Source organism: Tupaia chinensis, unplaced genomic scaffold, assembly GCF_000334495.1.
Source record: "Tupaia chinensis unplaced genomic scaffold, TupChi_1.0 Scaffold000201_2, whole genome shotgun sequence".
NCBI classification, from domain to species: domain Eukaryota; kingdom Metazoa; phylum Chordata; class Mammalia; order Scandentia; family Tupaiidae; genus Tupaia; species Tupaia belangeri.
The window spans coordinates 794,386-815,515 of record NW_006159677.1 but is presented as its reverse complement, the minus strand read 5'-3'; the positions used below and the strand labels follow the sequence as shown (position 1 = coordinate 815,515).

The 21,130-nt window shown below is 45.7% G+C and overlaps 2 protein-coding genes across 2 annotated transcripts in view; both read left to right on the top strand.

Annotated features, from left to right (window-relative positions):
- Positions 1 to 5,975, top strand: part of LOC102487516 (zinc finger protein 627-like) — a 9,707-nt gene extending 3,732 nt beyond the window's left edge. Inside the window, exons 3-4 of the mRNA XM_006147207.3 lie at positions 1,500 to 1,560; positions 4,506 to 5,975. Of these exons, the coding sequence (XP_006147269.2) occupies positions 1,500 to 1,560; positions 4,506 to 5,580 (1,136 nt within the window). The 3' untranslated portion in view covers positions 5,581 to 5,975. The remainder of the gene's footprint in view (positions 1 to 1,499; positions 1,561 to 4,505) is intronic.
- A 12,194-nt stretch (positions 5,976 to 18,169) lies between these two features.
- LOC102486279 (zinc finger protein 709-like) overlaps positions 18,170 to 21,130 on the top strand; it is a 27,362-nt gene continuing 24,401 nt past the window's right edge. Inside the window, exon 1 of the mRNA XM_006147205.3 lies at positions 18,170 to 18,327. Within this exon, the coding sequence (XP_006147267.2) occupies positions 18,325 to 18,327 (3 nt within the window). The 5' untranslated portion in view covers positions 18,170 to 18,324. The remainder of the gene's footprint in view (positions 18,328 to 21,130) is intronic.

Sequence of the window (21,130 nt, the reverse complement as noted above, 5' to 3'; positions counted from 1 at the left end):
TTTTTTTTTCTCATCCCAACACACATATGAATTTTCCATCCAAAATACACTGTGCATTGGCTCAATCAAGCACATCAACATATATGTTCTCAGCAAATGATTTCCCAATTTTTGTGTCCTGCATACCTTGCCTTTTGTTTTGCCATCCTAGATTCCCCATCCCCACCCTCTGCCATGTCCCATCTTCCTCCTCCATTGTCCCTAACATTCATGATTGCCCTCAATGCCTTCCGCCCCCCCCCATTCAATTGTTCTACCAATGAACTCAATTAGTCTAGGTATATCCACTAGCTAGCACAGCTGACATATCCTTACACATGTATCCAAATCTGATCCTAGGCATAAACCCCAGGGAGTAGAATGAACATACGCAGCCTTGGCGCCCGGCCGGCTCCCGCTTCCGCCGGCCCAGCAGGACCCCGGGGGAGACGCGCAGAGCCCGGAAAGGCCCGCAGCGTCCCCAGGCCGGACGCAGCCTTGGCGCCCCAAAATACCTTGCCCTTCTTGAAACACCTCCCAGACCAATCCAGTTAAGAATACTATACATGTCATCAACAGTTTATAAGCCCTCTCTATTTCTCACTAACGTCCTGACTCTCTCTTGTTCACTTGCTATCCCCTTCTATCCTCTTCTCCTCACTCACCCCACTCCATTGTTCCACTCACATTAAGTACTTTCACTGATTTTCATGTCCTCCAATTCATTGCTCTCTACTATAGAATGCGGATAGTCGGTGTATATTGAGTGGATATGTACAATATCTTTCTTTCATAGCCTGGCTATTTCACTCAGCAATAGATCCTCCATACCAGCATGTTATCATCAACAATATTCCCTTTCTACTTTCATACCATGTATACATACATATATGTTTTTTATCCTATCTTTGACCCTCTGCCCCTTCCCCCTCTCCCATCACACCATCTCTGCTATATACAGTCATCTTCCAGGGGTACCATTGAAAATATGATACCTGTAAGCAAAGGGGGAAGGGCCACAAGTGTGGCGCCCGGCCGGCTCCCGCTGCCGCCGGCTCGGCAGGGCCCCTGGGGGAGACACGCAGAGCCCGGAAAGGCCCGCAACGTCCCCAGGCCGGACGCAGCCTTGGCGCCCGGCCGGCTCCCGCTTCCCCACACATGTAATTTTAAAAATATACGTGTTTGGGGTTGGCTGGTGACATGGTGGTTAAGGGCAGTGGACTGCCACATGGCCAACAGCAGTTCGAATCCCAGACCTAGTGGCTTGTTTTCTCTCTCTCTGTCCCTCTCTGATCAAATTAAAATAAATAAATGAATAAGTAAATGCATAAAGTTAAATAAAATAATTGTTAAAAAATAAATGGTGTTCTAATTATCAGTGCATTTCTAAGATTTGCAACGTGGAGAAGAGAGTACTTTGGTGAACAAATCAGACAGAGTCAAAATTTATCTTCAGTCTTGAATCTACTTTTCCCATACATTTGTAATAACGCTTTGGTGTTTCTGGGTCTATTTTTTAGGGAGAAATTTAGAAGACCAGAATATTGAAGATCAGTTTCAAAATGTCAGGAAAAATCCAAGGTAATTTGCACTCCCAACCCAAAGCAGTATCCCTTGAAACACTTGCCAGGAAATTAATTAATTAATTAATTAATTTATGGAGAGGTTTTTACTATAGGGCGCACGCACTCGCCAGAAAGACAGAGAGAGATAGAGAGACAGAAAGTGAGAAATCACCCCCCAGGGGGGATGGCCACGCCGCAGTCCCTTCTCCTCCATTCTCCTCTCGGGATCTTGGGCACACACGCGCATATGCCCTGCGCGAGTTTAAGCCACCGAGTCTGGGACTGGAACCGCGGTCAACTACATGGGAGTCCAGTGATGTAACCATTACGCCATGTGCTGGTCCCCAAAGTGCTTGTCAGGAAATTTAAAACACAGGCAAAAAGAACCCTGCTTCAAGTATATTTATTCCTACAAAACTTTCCCCCAAAATATGTACTTAAATGTGACATGAATGTTCGGTGCTTGCTAATCATTTTACTTGGAAATAACAGTAAGAAACTGAACATGGGACCAGCTGGTGCCGTGGTGGTTAAGGTGGCTGGATCCCACGTGGTTGATTGCGTGGTTTCAATTCACAGCGGCTTAAAAAATCACGCTGGACCATGAGTGTGTGTGTCCCAAATCCCCACATGGAGAAGGGATTGTGACATGGACATCCCCCCTGGGGTATCCTTTCTCTGTGGGTGTGTCTCTCGTGGGTGCATGTGACCTATAGCAAACTAAAAAAATTAAAAATAAAAACCCACGCTTGTTCAAATCATTCAGTGTATAAATCCTACATGTAGCCTGGTAGAGGTAGAAGAGAGGTTTAGTACCATTTATTTGTTTTTGCTATGGGGTGTGTACACTACCAGTGCGATCAGTAGAAGGAAAGTGAGAAATCACCCCCTTGAAAGGATAGTCATGCTGTATTCTCAAGTTTTGGGGCATGCACACCCATGAGCCCAGGGTGATTTTCTTTCTTTCTTTCTTTCTTTTTTTTTTTTTTGAAAGGTTTTTGCTATAGGGCACGTGCGCTTGCCAGAAAGAGACAGAGAGACAGAAAGCAAGAAATCACCCCCCAGAGGGGTTGTCCCGAACGCAGTCCCTTCTCCTCCATTCTCCTCTTGGGATCTCGGGCATGTACTCACATGCGCCCGGCATGAGTTTAAGCCACCATGTTCAAGACTTGAACTGCGGTCGACTACATGGGAGTTCAGTGACATAGCCATTACACCATCTGCTGGTCCCAAAAATTATTTAATTTTTCTTTAGTTTTTTTTTTTTTTTTTTCATTTGACCAGAAAGAGACAGACAACTAGAGAAGCTAAGTGAGAAAGCAAGCCACCAGGTCCAGAACTTGAACCGCAGTCAGTGATGTGGAAGTCCAGCGCCCTAACCACCATGCCACCTCCATTCTGCTATGCAAAAATGCATCATGATTTTTCCAGCCACCCAATAAAATAAAGGTTTTCTGCGAATACAGGTTTTTTTGTTTTGTTTTGTTTTGTTTTGTTTTGTTTTAGTATATAGAGAGATGTTTGCTATAAAGTGTGTGTACTCCCTAGAAAGACAGAGAGACAGAAACCGAGAAATCACCCCCTAGGGGAAGGCCACACCGCAATCAATCCCTTCTCTATTCTCCTCTCAAGATTTTGGGTATGTACATACATGTACCTGGCATGAGTTTTAAGATGCCAGGTTCGTAACTCAAATCACAGTCGACTGTGTGGAAGTCCAGAGATGTAACCAGTACTCCATCTTCTGGTCATATAAATGTAGTTTTTGTTTGTTTGTTTGTTTGTTTGAGAGATTTTTGCTTTAGGGCAAATGAGCTCACCAGAGAGAGAGACAGAAAATGAGAAATCACCTCCTGGGAGGATGGCCACACTGCAATCCTTTCTCCTCTATTTTCCTCTCAAGATTTTGAGCATACATGCATACATGCCCAACGTGAGTTTTAGGTTGCTGAGCCTGGGACTCAAATCATGATTGACTACATTGGTCCAGTGACATAACCATTATGTCATCTGCTGGTTCTTAATGTAGTATTTCTTTTTCTTTTTTTTTTTTTTTTTTAATTTTTATTTGGGGAGCTGGCAGTTAGTGTAATGGTTATGTCGCTGGACTCCCACATAGCCGACCGCGGTTCACGTCCTGGACCCAGTGGCTTAAAACTCACACCAGGCATGTGTTTGTGCGTGCCCAAGATCCTGAGAGGAGAATGAAGGAGAAGAGATTGTGGAGTGACCATCCCCCCTGGGGGTCATTTCTCGCTTTCTGTCTCTATGTCTCTCTCTGTCTGTCTGGCAAGTGCACATGCCCTATAGCGAAAACCTCTCAAAAAAAATAATAATTTTTATTCAACTTTCTTTCTTTCCTTCCTTCCTTCCTTCCTTCCTTCCTTCTTTCTTTCTTTCTTTCTTTCTTTCTTTCTTCCTTTCTTCCTTTCTTCCTTTCTTCCTTTCTTCCTTTCTTCCTTTCTTCCTTTCTTCCTTTCTTCCTTTCTTCCTTTCTTCCTTTCTTCCTTTCTTCCTTTCTTCCTTTCTTTCTTTCTCATTTTAGTTTGACCAGAGAGGGATAGAGAGAGAGAGAGAAAGTGAGAAAGCAAGCCAGTAGGTCCAGAACTCAAACCGTGGTTGACCATGTGGGAGTCCAGCACCATTAATCACCACGCCACCTGCCGGCCCCCTGAATATATTATTTTTAAGTCCATCAGATTCTATCGAATTCTGAAAATATGAACAAGCAAAGCTACTGGAATGTATCTTTCAATCTTTTCTAGTTTGCTATAGGTCACATGCACTCATCAGAGACCAAGAGAGTAAAAAAGCTCTCCCTCCCTAGCAGTAGGAGGGAGAATGTCCACAGTCCCTTCTCCCCCATTCTCCCCTTGAGATTTTGGCCCCGTTTAGTACTTACTGTTTAATAGAGAAGTACTAATCCTAAAACAGTAATAATGTACTTCTTTCTTTTTACAGAAGTCATGTAGCCCAGAGACTATCTGTAAGGAAAGATGTTCGTCCATATGGAGAAACCATCAGTCTTGTGGCAGACAACCACCTAAATGCGCAAACGCCTCCTGGACTTGAACTGTGTGAAAGCCGTGCGTGTGGAGAAGGTTTGGTTCATTCATCACTTAATAGGCCCATCGGAGCGCACAGAGGAAAGAAACCGTCTGATTGTAAGGAACACAGAAAGAAGGCATATAAACATAAGCAATATGAAAAACCCTTCATTTCTCTTGAAAACGTGGGGAGACGCACAAGAACGCAAAGTGGCATGGGGCCTTATGAATGCAAGATATGTGGGAAAACTTTCCAGTGCCTCAATTTATTTCACTGTCATGCAGAAACTCATCCTGTAGGCAAACCCTATGAATGTAAGGAATGTGGGAAAGCCTTCTTTCAGTTAAGTTTCTTTCGAATCCACGAAAGGAGTCATACTGGAGAAAAGCCCTATGAATGTAAGCAGTGTGGGAAAGCCTTCAAGTGTTTCGGTTATTTACAAATTCATAGGAGAACGCACACTGGAGAGAAACCCTATCCATGTACGCAGTGCGATAAAGCCTTCCGTTGTCACGGTGACTATCGAAGACACGTGATGACACACACAGGAGAAAGACCCTATGAATGTAAGCTATGTGGAAAGACTTTCAGTCGTGCCTTTCACTGTCAAAGGCATCTAATAACTCACACTGGAGAACGACCCTACAGATGTGAGGACTGTGGTAAAACATTTCCTTTTCTCGCACATCTTCAAAAACACAGGATCACTCACACTGGAGATGGACCTTACAAATGTAAAGTATGTGGGAAGGCATTTCGTTGGCCCAGTTCCTTTCACGAGCATGAAAGAACTCACACTGGAGAGAAACCCTATACGTGTAACGTGTGTGGGAAAGCCTATAGTTGTTCCCGATATTGTCGAAAACATGAAAGAATTCACACCGGGGAGAAACCCTATGAATGTAAGCAGTGTAGGAAAGGCTTTATTTCTCGCAGATCCCTTCAAAAACATGAAAGAATTCACACTGCAGCGATACCCTGTCAATAAGCAATGTCGGTAAACCTGTCAATATGCCCATCAAGTAACAATACCTGAAAGAACTCATATTAGGGGGAAATTTTGTATATGTAAGGAAAGTGGGATGTTTTTCGCATCCATTACAAATATATGATAGAGGGGCTGGCAGATGGAATGGTGGCTGAGGATGTTGCATTCCCATACAGCAACCGTGGTTTGACCTGGCGGCTTACTTTCTTGCTTTCTCTCTGCCACTCTCTGGTCAAATTTAAAATAAATAAGTAAACAAAGTTAAATAAAATATTTATTTAAAAAAATTTTAATACATGCTAGAACTCATACTTAAGACAAACCTTACAAATGTAAAAAATGTTGGAAAGGGACCAGCAGATGGTGTGGTGGTTAAGGTGCTGGATACTCCCAACCACCATGCCACCTGCTGGCCCAAATTTATTTAATTTCATTTATTATTATTTTTTTAATTTGCTATAGGACTCATGAACTCACCAGAGACAGAGAGAGAGACAGACAGACAGACAAAGTGAAAAAGCAAGTCGCACAGTCCAGGACTCAAACTACAGTTGGCCATGTGGGAGTCCAACGACCTTAACTACCATGCCACCTGCTAGCATCAAAGTAATTTTTTTTTTTTTTTAAGAAGAACTTCTCGTTTTCCCCACCATTTTAGAATTTGCGAAAGAATTTGTAATGGGGACCAGCAGTTAGGGTCTCGGACCCGGTGACTTGAAACTCACGCTTGGTGCGTGTGTGTGCGTGCCCAAGATCCCAAGAGGAGAATGGAGGAGAGAAGGGATTGCGGTGTGGCCATTCCCCCTGGGGGGCGATTTCTCGCTTTGTATCTCTCTGTCTCTCTCTGTCTGCCTGGCGAGCGCACGCGCTCTTATAGCAAAAACCTCTCCAAAAAAGAAGAAGAAAAAAAAAAAAAAAGAAATCATAGACTTTTTAAAAAAAAAAATAAAGAATACCAGGGGGGATGGTCACGCTGCAATCCCTTCTCCTCCATTCTCCTCTCGGGATCTCGGGCACGCACACACACGCGCCCGGCGTGAGTTTTAAGCCACCGGGTCCGGGACACGAACCGCGGTTGACTACTTGGGAGTCCAGCGACATAGCCATTACGCTAACTGCTGGTTCCTGCAAAAACTTCTTAAAAAAAAGAATTTGTAATGGAGAAAACCATATGTATGTATGTTAGGGCTGTGTAAAAGCTTCTTATTGTTTCAGTTCTCTTCCAAGAAATGAATGGATTCATATTAGAGAGAAACTCAAAATGAATCATGGTCAGCCATGTAGGATGTCTAGGGCCTTAATCACCACCCCCTGTTGGCCTTTGTTGTTTCTTTTTTTTTTGTTAGAGTGTATGTATACTGTGAAGGAAGAGAGGCAGGTAGAGAGAGTGAGAAGGGAAAGACTCCCCCCATGGGATTTGGTGGTGCCATAATTTCTTTTCTTCTGTTTCTCCATCCTGTTACAATTTGGGTTCACAAATACACATGCCTCTTACTTTTTCTCTCAGGAGGCTTCATTCCACATTCCAATCATGGTCTGCCACGTCAGATCCAGATCTCTGTGTCCTGTACTTCAGTGCTACTGTGCCAGCTGAACAAGTGTGTTTTTGTTGTTCCTGTTTGTTTTTTGAGTTCATTAAATTAATCCTTTTGGGGCCAGCAGGTGACATGGTGATTGGGGCACTGGACTCCCACATGGTCCACCACGGTTCAGATACTGGACCTGGTGGCTTGCTTTCTCATTTTCCTTCTCTGTCTCTCTCTGGTCCAATTAAAAAATAATGATGATGAATAAAATTAAATAAAACAATTATTTTTAAAAATTTATCTCCTTTGGGGACCAGCAGTTAGTGTAATAACTATGTCGCTGGACTCCCACGTAGTCAACCGTGGTTCGCGTCCCGGACCCGGTGGCTTAAAACTCACGCCAGGCGTGTGTGCGTGCGTGCCCAAGATCCCGAGAGGAGATTGGAGGAGAAGGGATTGCGGCGTGGCCATCCCCTCTGGGGGTGATTTCTCGCTTTCCTATCTCTCTGTCTTTTTCTTTCTGGCGAGTGCACGCGCCCAATAAGAAAAAAAGGACCTCTTAAAAAAAATTATTTCATTTAACTTTATTAATTTGTTTATTTCAATTTGACCAGAGAGGGATAGAGAAAGAGAGAGAGAAAGCAAGCCGCCAGGTCCGGGACTTGAACCACGGTCGGCCATGTGGGAATCCAGCGCCTTTCACCACCATGCCACCTGTTGGCCCCAAATACTTATTTAACCCCAGATCTTCATCTTTTAAAAATTTTATTTTTAAAGAATTAATCAATATTAATATAAATTTCGCTATAGGGCATGTACTCAGAGTGGGGAGAGAGGAGAGAAAGTGTGAAAGCAAGCCAACAGGTCTGAGACTTGAACTAGTCAACCCTGTAGGAGCCAGTGCCCTTAACCACCACAACACCTTCTGGCCACCAGTATGGTTTTAAAAAGTATGTGTACATGGGGGAGGGAAGTAAGTGGCATGGTGATTAAGGCACTGGATTAAGGCACCTGGCTGAGCATGGTTCCAGTCTTGAACTTGGTGGCTTGCTTTCTCACTCCTCCCCCTTCTCTCTGTGTCTCTTTGGTGAGTGCATGTGCACTAGAGCAAATTAACAGTAAATAAATTAAATAAATACATAATTCTTTTTTAAAAAGTATGTATAGTGTGCAATAAATTGAGGATATACCCATATTCAACATTGAATATTACATTATTGGGACAAGCAATTGGCATAATGGTTATGTCACTAGATTCCCATGTAGGTCGATCATGGTTTGAGTCCCGGACCCGGTGGCTTAAACTCCCGCCTCGCGCGCGTACGTGCGTGCTCAATCAAGATCCCGAGAGGAGATTGGAGGAGAAGGGATTGCGGCATGGCCATCCCCTCTGGGGGTGGGGGTGATTTTTCGCTTTCTGTCCCTGTCTTTCTAGCGAGCATATGCGCCCTATAGCAAAAAAATTTCTCTCTAAAAAAAAAAGTATATATATTAAAGTATCTTATGAACATCCAAAATTCACTGGCATCACCATTCTTTCTGTTCAGTTTTTTTTGCCATGGTCTTCATGTGCTTACCAGCAGCAGAGACTGAGGCCAGAGACAGAGAGAGAGAGACTTGAAAGATCAAGATGCTCCTCATGTGCATTGCCCAAGTGGAGTTTCCTTGTGGGCTTGGGCATCAGCATTATGTCTTTCTAGGGCAATTTCATTATCATTTGGTTCTATAAGTTTTCTTTCTCAATCTCTCTCTTTTATGTGTGTGTGTGTGTGCTTTTTTTTTTTTTTTGGAGAGGTTTTTGCTATAGGGCATGTGTGCTCACCAGAAGACAGAGAGAGACAGAGAGACAGAAAGCAAGAAATCACCTCCCAGGGGAGATGGCCACGCCGCAATCCCTCCTCCATTCTCCTCTCGGGATCTTGGACACGCACGCACACGTGCCCGGCATGAGTTTTAAGCCACCAGGTCTGGGACGCGAACCACGGTTGACTACGTGGGAGTCCAGCGACATAGCAATTACGCCAACTGCTGGTCCTCCTCCAGCTGTTTTTTTTAAAGATATTTTCACTGGGACTGGCAGATGGTGTGGTGGTTAATTAAGGTGCTGGACTCCCACATGGCCAACAGTTAAGGTCCCAGACTTGGCAGCTTGCTTTCTCACTTTTCCTTTCTCTCTCTGGTTAAATAAATAATTATAACAAGTAAGTTTAAATAAATAATTCTCTTTTTAAAAAAATTGTTTTTGCTATATGATGTGTGTGCTTGCCAGAGAGACAAAAAGTGAAAAATCATCTTCCAGGGAGGATTGCCATGCCACAATCCCTTTCCTCCATTCACCTCTCAGGACTTTCGCCAAGCATGTGTGTGCTCCTGTCATGAGTTTCAAGCCACCAGGTCTGGGACTCAAACTGGGGTCAATCATGTGGAAGTCCAGTGCCTTAACCACTGTGCCACCTGCTACCCTCTCTCAGTTTTTAATTTCAACAATGCTTTGGGGGAATAAATCACTCGATGGAATTATCAAATTTTAGTTCCTTTAAAGAAATAGTTTGTGGGGACCAGCAGTTAGCATAATGGCTATGTCGCTGGACTCCCACGTAGTCGACCGCGGTTTGCATCCCGGACCCGGTGGCTTAAACTCACGCCGGGCGTGTGTGTGTGCGTGTCCCAGGGCCCGAGAGGAGAATGGAGGAGAAGGGATTGCAGCGTGGCCATGCCCCCTAGGGGGTGATTTCTCGCTTTCTGTCTCTCTGTCTGGCAAGCACACGTGCCCTGTAGCAGAAACCTCTCCAAAAAAAAAAAAAGAAGTAGTTTGTGACCACTGTGTGATATTTGCTGTGGTAAGACTCTCTAAGACATCTTGTTCCCCCCATTTTTCTTCTTCCTTTTTTTAAAAAAATAACAAGACCCTGGAATTTGATAGAAAGTGGTCAGATATGGAGGATCTATTGCTGAGTGAAGTAAGCCAGGCTATGAAAGAAAGATATTGTATGTATCCACTCAATATATACCGACTATCTGCACTCTATGATAGAGAGCAAAAAATTGGAGGACATAAAAGCAGTGAAGGTACTTAATGAGAATAGGACAGTGTGGAATGGGGTAAGTGAAGAGAAGAGGATAGAGAAAGATAGCAAGAGAACAATAGAGAGGCAGGACGTTAGTTAGAAACAGATATGGCTTATTACCTGTTGATGATGACATGTATAGTATTCTCAACTGGATTGGTCTGAGAAGTACTTCATGATGGGCAAAGTATTTTTACAAGCAAAATGAGAAATAGCGATTGACTGTTTTAAAAAATAATTATAATAATAATAATGATTGGGGAAAACAGAAAAGATATAGAAGGTTGAAGCGGGGAGATGAATGTCTTTGTACTGACTGACTTGCATGGCATTCCCTTTTGAAAAAGCAATGTAATACACTGTAAAGTTATATGTAATCCAATGTAATATAAAGAAGATTATGATGATAATTTAAAAAAAGAATTATTTAACTATTATTATTATTTTCCAGTTTTTTTAATCAGAGAGACAGAGAGAGGGAAGGTGAGAAAGCAGGCCACCAGGTCTGGGACTCGAACCGTGATTGGCCATGTGGGAGTCTTGCGCCTTTAATCACCACACCACCTCCTCCCACACACACCGCCATGTTTTCTTCTCCCAGTTGTCCAGGCTGTAGTTCATCTGTATCGTCATTAAAGCGATTCATCTCCCAGATATTTCTCAGCACCAAGTCCACTGCCCTTAAGTTTGAACTTGTCCATACGGCATTGTACATTATGTCAGCACCTTTGGAATGAGATGAGGAGCTATTAGTTTTATGACTTGGCAAAAAAATCTCTCTGCCTGTGGTTTGGGATGGAGGTTGGGAGACTGCCCAGTTTCTCTCTCAATGACACCACACTGTAAGAGCTGAGCTTGCATTGGAGAGAGACAGCCTGAGGGCTTGTCAGCCTGCCCTGTCTGGAGAGTAAAACCACTTCATGGGCCTAGGAAGGACACGGAGGGCCCCAGTAGCTTCACTATGCTGCACCCAAGATTCACCCAAGATTGAGCCTCAGCTGCACAAGCACTGGATCTCTGGAAAAAGAGAGATCTCTCCTCACCATGCTCACCCAGGAGTGATGCAAGGTAAGAAGTAACTAGGGGGTCTGGCAGGTGGCGTGGTGGTTAAGGGTACTGGACTCCCACGTGACTGACCATGGTTTGAGTTCTGGACCTGACAGCTTGCTTTCTCACTTTTCCTCTCTCTCTCGTTCTTTTCCTCTCTGGTCAAATTAAAAGAAATAAATGAGATAATTCTTTAAAAAAAAAAAAAAAAAAGAAGTTAGTGGTGTGGGGTCAGCATAGCGGTGACATCTCTGGAGTCCCACATGACTGACTGCAGTTCAAGTCCCAGACCTACTGGCTTGAAAATCATGCTGGATACATGTGAGTGCATGCCCATGACCTTAGAAGAAGGGACTGTGGCATGGGTATATCAGGGTGATTTCTCACTTTCCCTTTCTGTCCCCTCATTTTCTCTCCAGTGAACTCGCATGGCCTATGACAAAAATCTCTCTTTTTTTAAAAAAAAATTCATTTTACTCATTCATTCATTTTATTTATTCATTCATTTGTTTTAATTTGACCAGAGAGAGACACAGAGAGAGAGAGAGAGAGAGAGAGGGAAAGTGAGAAAGCAAGCCACCAAGCCCAAGATTTGAACTCTGGTTGGCCATGTGGGAGCGTCCAGCACCTTAACCACCACCCACTGGTCCCCAACAAAAACTTCTTTAAAATAATAAGTAGATGGTGAAGGATTAGAAATGCCACAGGGGCTAGCAGGTGGTATAGTGGTTAAGGCACTAGACGATGACATGGTGAACTATGGTTTGAGTCCCAGACCCAGTAGCTTGAAACTCATGGTGGTCATCTATGTGTAAAGGCCCAAGGATCATGCCATGGCTGTCTACCCTTAGGGGTGATTTCTCGCTTTCTGTCTCTCTAATGTACACACGTCCTATAGCCAAAAGCAAACAAAACCCAGAAATGGTGTGGTTTGCTCTGCTGAGGATGAATACTCTCTCAGTAGGAGCTTAGAGGAGCCTGTGGTTTGTGTTCTTGTCTGAGCCTGGCATGGACTCTTCACCTCTCTAAGCTAGGAGAGGGAACTGAGGAAGAATCTTGCTTCATATGCCACAGATTCTCATCCTCTTACCAATTTGCATAGATTTTTTTAAAAAAATAATTATTTAATTTTATTTATTCATTCATTTCTTTTCATTTGATCAGACACACACACACAGAGGGAAAGTGAGAAAGCAAGACACCGGGTTCAGGACTCAAACTGTGGTTGGCCATGTGGGAGTATCCAGAGTCTTCACCACCACACCACCTATTAGCCCCCAATTTACACAGATTTTATTGAACAGGTATTTCTCCATGTAATGTTAGCTTTTTTTTTTTTTTTTAAGAATTATTTTATGGGGCCAGCAGGTGGCATGGTGGTTAAGGGTCCTGGACTCCCACATAGCTGACCACGGTTCAAGTCTCGGACCTGGCAGCTTGCCTTCTCACTTTCTCTCTCTTTCTCTCTCACTCTGTCCCTCTTTGGTCAAATTTAAATAAATAAATAAATAAAGTTCAATAAAATAATTAAAAATAAAAAAGAATTATTTTTGGGACCAGCAGTTAGTGTAATGACTGTGTGGCTGGACTCCCATGTAGTTGACCATAGTTCAAGTCCCGGACCCGGTGGCTTAAACTCACGCTGGGCACGTGTGCATGCGTGCCCAAGATCCCAAGAGGAGAATGGAGGAGAAGGGATTGTGGCATGTCCATCCCCCCTGGGGTTGATTTCTCGCTTTCTGTCTCTCTGTCTCTCTCTGTCTTTCTGGTGAGTACACGTACCCTATAGCAAAAACCTCTCCAAAAAAAAAAAAAGAAGTATTTTATTTAACTTTATTTATTTATTTATTTGAACAGAGAGGGACAGAGTGAGAGAGAGAGAGAGAAGAGGGTTAAATTATTTATTTAATTCCATGTATTATTATTATTATTATTATTATCAATTTAACCAGAGAGAGAGGAAGGGAAAGCGAGAAAGCAAACTGCCAGGTCTGGGAATCGAACCACAGTTGACAATATAGGAGTCCAACATCTTTCACCACCCCACCCAGCCGGCCCCTTCCGTTTCTTTTTTTCAAGTTGATTTCTTTTGGGGCGAGCTGGTGGCATGGTGGCAAAGGGCACTGGACTCCCATAAGACAGACCACAGTTTGAGTCCCGGACCCAGCAGTTTGCTTTCTCATTTTCTTTTTCTTTCTTTCTCTCACTCGGTCCCTCTCTGGTCAAATGAAAATAAATAAAGTTTTTTTTAAAAAAAATACAACTCCTAAAAAAAAAAAGTTTATTTCTTTCATAAGAGTGCCAGAGACACACACACACCCTCAACAGTGTCTCATGCCATGACTCCCGACCCCTATCCTCCCAGCTGGCCAGGATCCCAGGCATGTGTCCATCATGTAGAGGTTGGCCGGGGAACCAAGCACGCGACCGCCACGTGGATCCGCTTCGCTTGAGCAGCGCGTCACCGCCAGCTGCTCCCTTTCCGTGTCTTGCTCTCCAGGCGTGTCCTTTCACAGCTCAGGTTCCCTCCTCGTCCTGCCTCTACCCGGCTGCACAGAGGATCTGGTGTCAGGGACACCGGAGCCGCCGCCGATTACTGCTTCTCTCCCTAGCCTCCCCTCTTCCCCTGTGCTGGGCCCAGTTTCCAGGACACGGGAGCTGGCGCTACTCTCAAGCTGCTACCTGGAACTAGAGCCCTGGAGCCTGCCGAGGGGAGGGAACCCAGCGGCACCACATGCAGCCCTGAGTCCCGCCTCCTCCCTTTCCCTGCCACCATTCAAATAGGGTGCTATGACCTCTGCTCAGGGAGCCCCTCCAGATCTTCCTGTCTGGGTCCTGGGCCCCATCCACAGGACTGTGTGAAGGCAAGGTGTGAGGTAGCAGGGGGTCCTCCCTTCCAAAGTTAAAATTTCATTTTTGTTGTGACTATATATATATATAAATTTTTTTCTGGAGAAGTTTTTGCTATAGGGCACATGCACTCGCCAGAAAGAGACAGAGAGACAGAAAGAAATCACCCCCCAGGGGGGATGTCCATGCCGCAATCCCTTCTCCTCCATTCTCCTCTCGGGATCTTGGGCACGCACGCACACATGCCCTGTGTGAGTTTAAGCCACCAGGTTCGGGACTCGAACCACGGTCGACTCCATGGGAGTCCAGCGATATAGCCATCACGCCGACTGCTGGTTCCATGTCCCCTACATTTTAAAATATCATTTTCACCATGTTAAGTCAAAGCAGGCCCACAGAGCCCCTTCACAGTGCTACCAGAAGTTGATTTTCTGTTTTTGAGTTAATCACTGACGTGCCCAATGCTCTCGGAAGTTGTTTTTCCTCCCTCGTTGCTGGGTCTTGCTCTCTGGCCTCATGACTATACTGTGGCATTTATCCTCACAGAGGAACCTGTCCAGTGCAGCAGTGGAAAGTGAGCTGGAAACCTCCCCAGACACACCGACTTCCCTTCGGTGCAGTGGTAGACGTGGAGGAAGATGCCCCAGACACTGCAGAAGATCTGCACAGACCTGAATGAACTGCCTTAGTGAAGGTTTCAGGGTCCTTGGTAAGAAAAGCCATGCTGGGGGACCAGCAGGTGGCGTGGTGGTTAAGGCACTGGACACTCCTGCATGGCTGATCATGGTTCAAGTCCTGGACCTGGTGGCTTGCTTTCTCACTTCCTCTTTATCTCTCTCACTCTTTCTCTTTCTTTTTCTCTCTCTCTGTGTCTCTCTGGTCAACTTAAAATAAATAATTAAATAAATTAAATTTTTTAAAAAATAAAGAAGAGCTATATTGGAACCAGCAGATGTTGTAGCAGTTACGTTGCTAGAGTCCCACGTGGCTGACCACAGTTCAAGTCCTGGACCCGATGGCTTGAAAATCACTCCAGGTACATGTGCATGCGTGCCCAAGATCTCAGGAGGAAAATGGAGGAGAAGGAATTGTGGCATGGCCATCCCCCGAGGGGGTAATTTCTCACTTTCCCTCTCACTATCTCTGTCTCTCTCTGATAAGCACACATGCCCCAAGGAAAAAACCTCTAAAAGAAAGAAACACTGAGGACCAACAGGTGGTGTGGTGGTGAAGGCGTTGGACACTCCCACATGGCCTTACCACGGTTTGAGTTCCAGACCTGGTGGCTTGCTTTCTCGATTTCTCTATCTCTCTTTCTGTGTCTTTCTAGTCAAATTAAAATGAATGAATGAATAAATAAATGATTATTAAAAAAAAAAAAAAGAAAGAAAAGTTATATTGAACCTGTGCTGAGACAGAATTTCAGGTATCGCAAGACAGAGTAGGACTCAGTGGTCCAACTCTCACTGTTCTGGACGTTTTATCCCCCATTCCCCTGACACCTGTATTACCCCAATACATTCCTCCTTTACCTTCTAGACGCACTGTCTCTATAGCTTCTTTATGATTAAACTGACTCTAGGTGATCACAAGGTCTCTCTGCTCTTCTTAGCCCACAATTTGACAAGTAACTGCTACACAACACTCCTCTGCCTTTCGTGTATTTTGTCTTTGAAATCATCCTGAGGAGCAAACAGGTGGCATGGGGGTTAAGGCACTGACTCCCACATGGCCAACTGCACTGTTTGAGTCCCAGACCCGGTGGCTTGGAAAATCATCCCTGGTTGGTGTGTGTTATTCTCAAAATCCCAAGGAGACTGGAGGAGAAGGGATTGCCTTGTGGCCATCCCCCCTGGGGAGTGATTTCTCACTTTCCCTCTCTCTCTCTTTCTCTTCCTCACTGTGGCAAGCACATGTACCCTATAGCAAAAACTGAATAAAATAAAGGCATCCTGAGGGACCAGCAGTTGGTGTAATGGCTATGTTACTGGACTCCCATGTAGTCGCCCGGGGTTCGAGTCCCAGACCCGGTGGCTTAAACTCACACCGGGCACGTGTGCATGCGTGCCCAAGATCCTGAGAGGAGAATGGAAGAGAAGGGATTGTGGCATGGCCATCCCCCTGAGGGAGTAATTTCTTGCTTTCTATTTCTCTCTTTCTGGTGAGTGCACGCACCCTATAGCAAACATTTTAAAAATAAACTGGTGAGTGCATGCACCCTATAGCAAACATTTTAAAAATAAATAATAAATAAAGGCATCCTGATTCTGTGACACTTTGACACATATGTTAGACCACTTGGATTTTGTGGGGATTTTGGTGATCATCTTATCCCTGACTCAAATAAAATGTTTGTTTTACTTGTATTGCCTCTGTTTTCATCTCATATGTTGACAGCTTTTTTTTTTTATTTTAGTGACTAAGAAGAAGTAGATTGAAAAATAAGGTGGGTTGGGGCTAATAGGTGGCATGGTGGTTAAGGCACTGGACTCCCACATTGTTAAATGAGGTTTGAATTCTGGACCTGGAGGCTTGATGTCTCACCTTCTCTCTCCCTCTCTGGTGAGCGTGCATGACCTGTGGCAAATTTTTAAAAAATAATAACGTGGGGACCAGCAGTTAGCGTAATGGCTATGTCGCTGGACTCCCACGTAGTCAACCGCGGTTGGCGTCCCGGACCTGGTGGCTTAAAACTCATGCTGGGCGCATGTGCGTGCGTGCCCAAGATCCCGAGAGGAGAACAGAGGTGAAGGGACTGCAGCGTGGCCATCCCCCCTGGGAGGGGGGTGATTTCTCACTTTCTGTCTCTCTGTCTGTCTGGCGAGCGCATGCACCCTATAGCAAAAAGAAAAACCTCTCCAAATAATAATAATAATAATAATAATAATAATGTGGGGCCGGCAGGTGGCATGGTGGTTAAGGGTGCTGGACTTGCACATGGCCAACCTTTGTTCGAGTCCTGGACCTGGTGACTTGCTTTCTCACTTTCTTTCTTTCTTTCTCTTTCTTTCTCTCTCGCTCTGTCCCTCCCTGGTCAAATTAAAATAAATAAATATAAATAAGTAAAGTTGGAGAAAATAATTCTTTAAAAAAATTTTAAGGGGCCAGCAAGTGGTGTGGTAGTTAAGGGCACTGGACTCCTACATGACTGATTACAGTTCGAGTTCCACACCTGACAGCTTGCTTTCTCACTTTCCCTTTCTCTCACTCTGTCCCTCTCTGGTCAAATTTAAAATAAAGTTCAAGAAAATAATTCTTTAAAACACGTTTAAAAAATAAAAATTATAAATAAAATTTGAAAAAGAAGGTGGGTGGAAGCCTTTTGTGGTCATGGATGAAATAAGCTTGTTACAAATTCACGATCCCTGGAGGACATGCGTGTCTCTTTCCTGTTCCCATGTGGCCTATTGGCTGGACCCTTCTCAGACTTTGAGGACTCAGGATCTGACCATTAGATACTGAGTCTGGAATTCCCTGGGCACACCATGACCCTCACTTTTAAAAAATAAAACCATCAAGGGGGACCAGCAGTTGGCATAATGGCTATGTCACCAGACTCCCATGTAGCTGACCGCGGTTCGAGTCCCAGACCCAGTGGCTTAAACTCATGCCGGGCGCGTGTGCGTGCATGCCCAAGATCCCAAGAGGAGAATGGAGGAGAAGGGATTGCGGCGTGGCCATCTCCCCTGGGGGGTGATTTCTCACTTTCTGTCTCTCTGTCTCTGTCTGTCTTTCTGGCAAGCAAATGCACCCTATAGCAAAAAACCTCTCCCCCAAAGAAACAAACAAACAAAAATCATCAGGGTCCCATGGAGTGCAGGAAGACGCTGGCCTGTCTGCTCTGGAACCCTAGGAGCAGGTTCTGCTGAAATTCAGATGGCATCTGGGGCAGCCAGGCCCAGGGCGGGACAGTAGCCGGCCAGCCTAGTCTGTGGCCAAATATCTAATTGTCTGCGGCTCTGAGTGCCCGGCCTGCCAGTCAAGCGTCGGAGGGGGCGTGGCCTGAGTAGTGCCAATCAGGGGCAGAAGGGCGGGCCTCGCCGTCAGTTCAACGCGGTCCACTTCCGGGAGGAGGCGGTGACGTTGGACGATCTCGCGAGCTTTTCTTGTCTCGCTGCGGCCCGGTTCGGTGTAGCGCCTCCGCTGTTTCCTAGGGTGCTGCGTGGACTGTGCCGCTGCTCTGTGGCTCTGTGTCGTCACACACCGCGGGAGGGAGACCTAGGAGGACGTGGGGACATCCCGGAAGCCAGGAAATGGTGAGTGTGCGGGGTTAGGGGGTCCCGAATCGGGGCCGGAGGAGCGATTGGGATCGGCCGGAACCGGCTGGGCGGAGCCGGGCCTTCGCTGTCCACCGCGGAGTCCGCGGCCCGGAATCCGCCGCGGGCGCAGCTGGACCGTCGGTCCCTGTATCCCGGGGTGGGGCCTGGGTCGATAACGGGACCCCCCCGGGTGTGCTGTCCCGACCCTGCGCGGCCATCTGGGCTGGGCCCGGCGCCCTCCCCGGGCAGCTCGGCGGCCGCCCCGGGGCGGTGGGGGGGGGGGGGACGGGAGCGGTCATCGCGGGTCCGAACTCGGTCTGCCGGGTCGTGCAGGGAGGGGCTCTGGGCCGTGGAGCTTCAGTCCCTGCTTTCTCTCAAATGATCACCCGTTTTCTTCTGTGTTTTTTTGTTTTTTTTTTTTGCCCGCGATGTGGACAAACAGGGCCTCAGCTCCATCTCGGTGTTCCCAGCCTCGCTCCTCCTGTGGCTTCGATCAATCCCCCAATTCGGGCTCCCTCTCCTCCGTCCCCCCATGCTACCTTTCCTGCCCAGCTCACCCAAGCATCTCCTTTTGATTCTCTTTTTCCACATTGTAAAAAAACCCCACGTGGTGTTTTAATGACTTATGACGTCCGCGGAGCAGCAGGTGACGTTCAGGCGAGCTTGTTTTTCTCTTTGTGTCCTTTTTTCAACAAGAGGAGGGAGAGCCAAGAACGGCCACCTGCCTGGGCTCTGTGCCTGCCGCCCTCCTCTCTTCTCTAGGCAGACATCCATCAGAGAGAGCCTCCGGGGTGAGGGTTCCTTTGTTGGGTCACACCTACTTCAGAACCTAGAAAGCCCCCACGCCGCCCCGTCTTTCCCTGGTCCTGGGTTTCAGAACCGCCTGGGCTGTCCTAGGATTCCCACAGGGCCCTGTCTGTGAGTGTCCGGTGAATCTCAACCCCTGGATCATCTCCCAGAGGACAGCCTGAGTTCCACTGATGCTGGGGAGGGGGGGAGATCTCCCAGGGGAGATGAATCACCTCCTGCTCTGTCCTGTTTTTTTCTTTCTTTCTTTTTTTTTTTTAAATTAAAAAAATTTTTAATTAAATTTTTAAAGAAGTGCGCTCGCTGCCAGAGAGCCAGAAAGCAAGAAATCACTCTCCCCCCTCCCCCAGCCCGGATGGCCAAGCTGCAATCCCTTCTCCATTCTCCCCTAGGGATTTTGGGCATGCACAGGCGCCCAGCAGGGCGTGGGTATCCAACGACATAAGCATTACGCCATCTGCTGGTCCCTAGCCCTCATATATTTTTAATGATACAGAAAAGGAGGAGGTTTTGGAGCAAGCAGATGGCATGGAGGTTAAGTCTCTGAATCCCACAGGGCAAGCTGTGCAATTCGAGTCCCTGCTGGCAGCTTGAACATAATGCTGTGGGCGTGCATGTGCATGCCCAAGATCCCTAGAGCAAACTGGAGGAGAAGAGATTTTTTAGCCCGGCTTTCATCCTCGGAGATGATTTTTCACATTCTCTCTCTCTTTCTCTGGCTTAAAGCACAGACCCTATAGTATAAAACTTAAAAAAAAAAAAGTTTTTAGAAATAAAAATGAGAAAACCACCCTTGGCATGGTAATTAAGGCCCCAGATTGCGGTTTGAGTCCTGGACCTGGCAGCTTGAAAAATCATGCTGAGCACGTGTATGTGCATGCCAAAAGGCCCAAGGGAGAATGGAGCAGAAGGGATTGTGGTGTGGCCAATCCCCCCCCCTCCCCTGGGAGTGATTTCTCACTTTCTCACAGCTCTTTGGCAAAAACCTTTAAAAAGGAAAAAAAAAGAAAGAAAAGGAAAAGAAAAAAAAAAGTAAATACCTACTTTCGTATTCCATTTCCTTTTTTTTTTTTTTTTTGTAATATTCCATAGTGTGTGGGCTGGCAGTTGGCATGGTGGTTAAAGCACTGCATGTCCAGATGGCCAACTGTGGTTTGAGTCCTAGACTAGGCGGCTTGCTTTCTCACTGTCCCTCTGTCTCTCTCTGTGTCTCTCTCTGGTCAAGTTAAAAAATAATAATAATTTTTAAACTGCAGTAGGATGTGTATGCTTGCCAGGGAAGGAAGAAGAGAGAAAAAGTGAGAAAGCACCACTGTGGAGCGGGTGGCCATGCCAGAATCCCCTCTCTTTCATTCTCCTCTTAGGATTTTGGGCGTGTCCATACGCACATGCTGGTGTGTTTGTGAAGCCACTGAGCCCTGGATTGGAACTGGGTAGTTCCCATGGGAACCTGCTGCCTTCACCACATGCCCCAGCCTGGCCCTTCTCTGTTTGTTAATGTTTACCTCTTCAGTTCCCCAGAGAGTGTATAATAACCTTTCTCTTACGTGATTTTAGATGGAATACCTGTTCTTCACATTGCAAATCCCACTGGAGATAAGAATGTCAGAGAACTGGGAATTTCATCCCTCCTTAAGGTTGAGAAGAACTTGTAGTAGTGACTATCCATTTAGTTTTCTGTTACCTGTACTTTAGAAGATTGTGCTCAGGGGCTGGCAGGTGGTGTGGTGGTTAAGGGCGCTGGACCCCCACATGGCTGACCGCGGTTCGTGTCCCAGACCTGGAGGCTTGCTTTCTCATTCCCCCCACACAATATTTATGTCTTGCTCTGTGCCTCACTGGTCAAATTAAAATAATAAATAAATAAATGGTTAAGTAAGTTAAGTGAAAATTTAACTTAACCTTTTTTAAAAAATTTTTATTTATTCATTCATTTATTTTAATTTGACCAGAGAGAGAGAGAGAAAAAAAGTGAGAAAGCAAGCCACCAGGA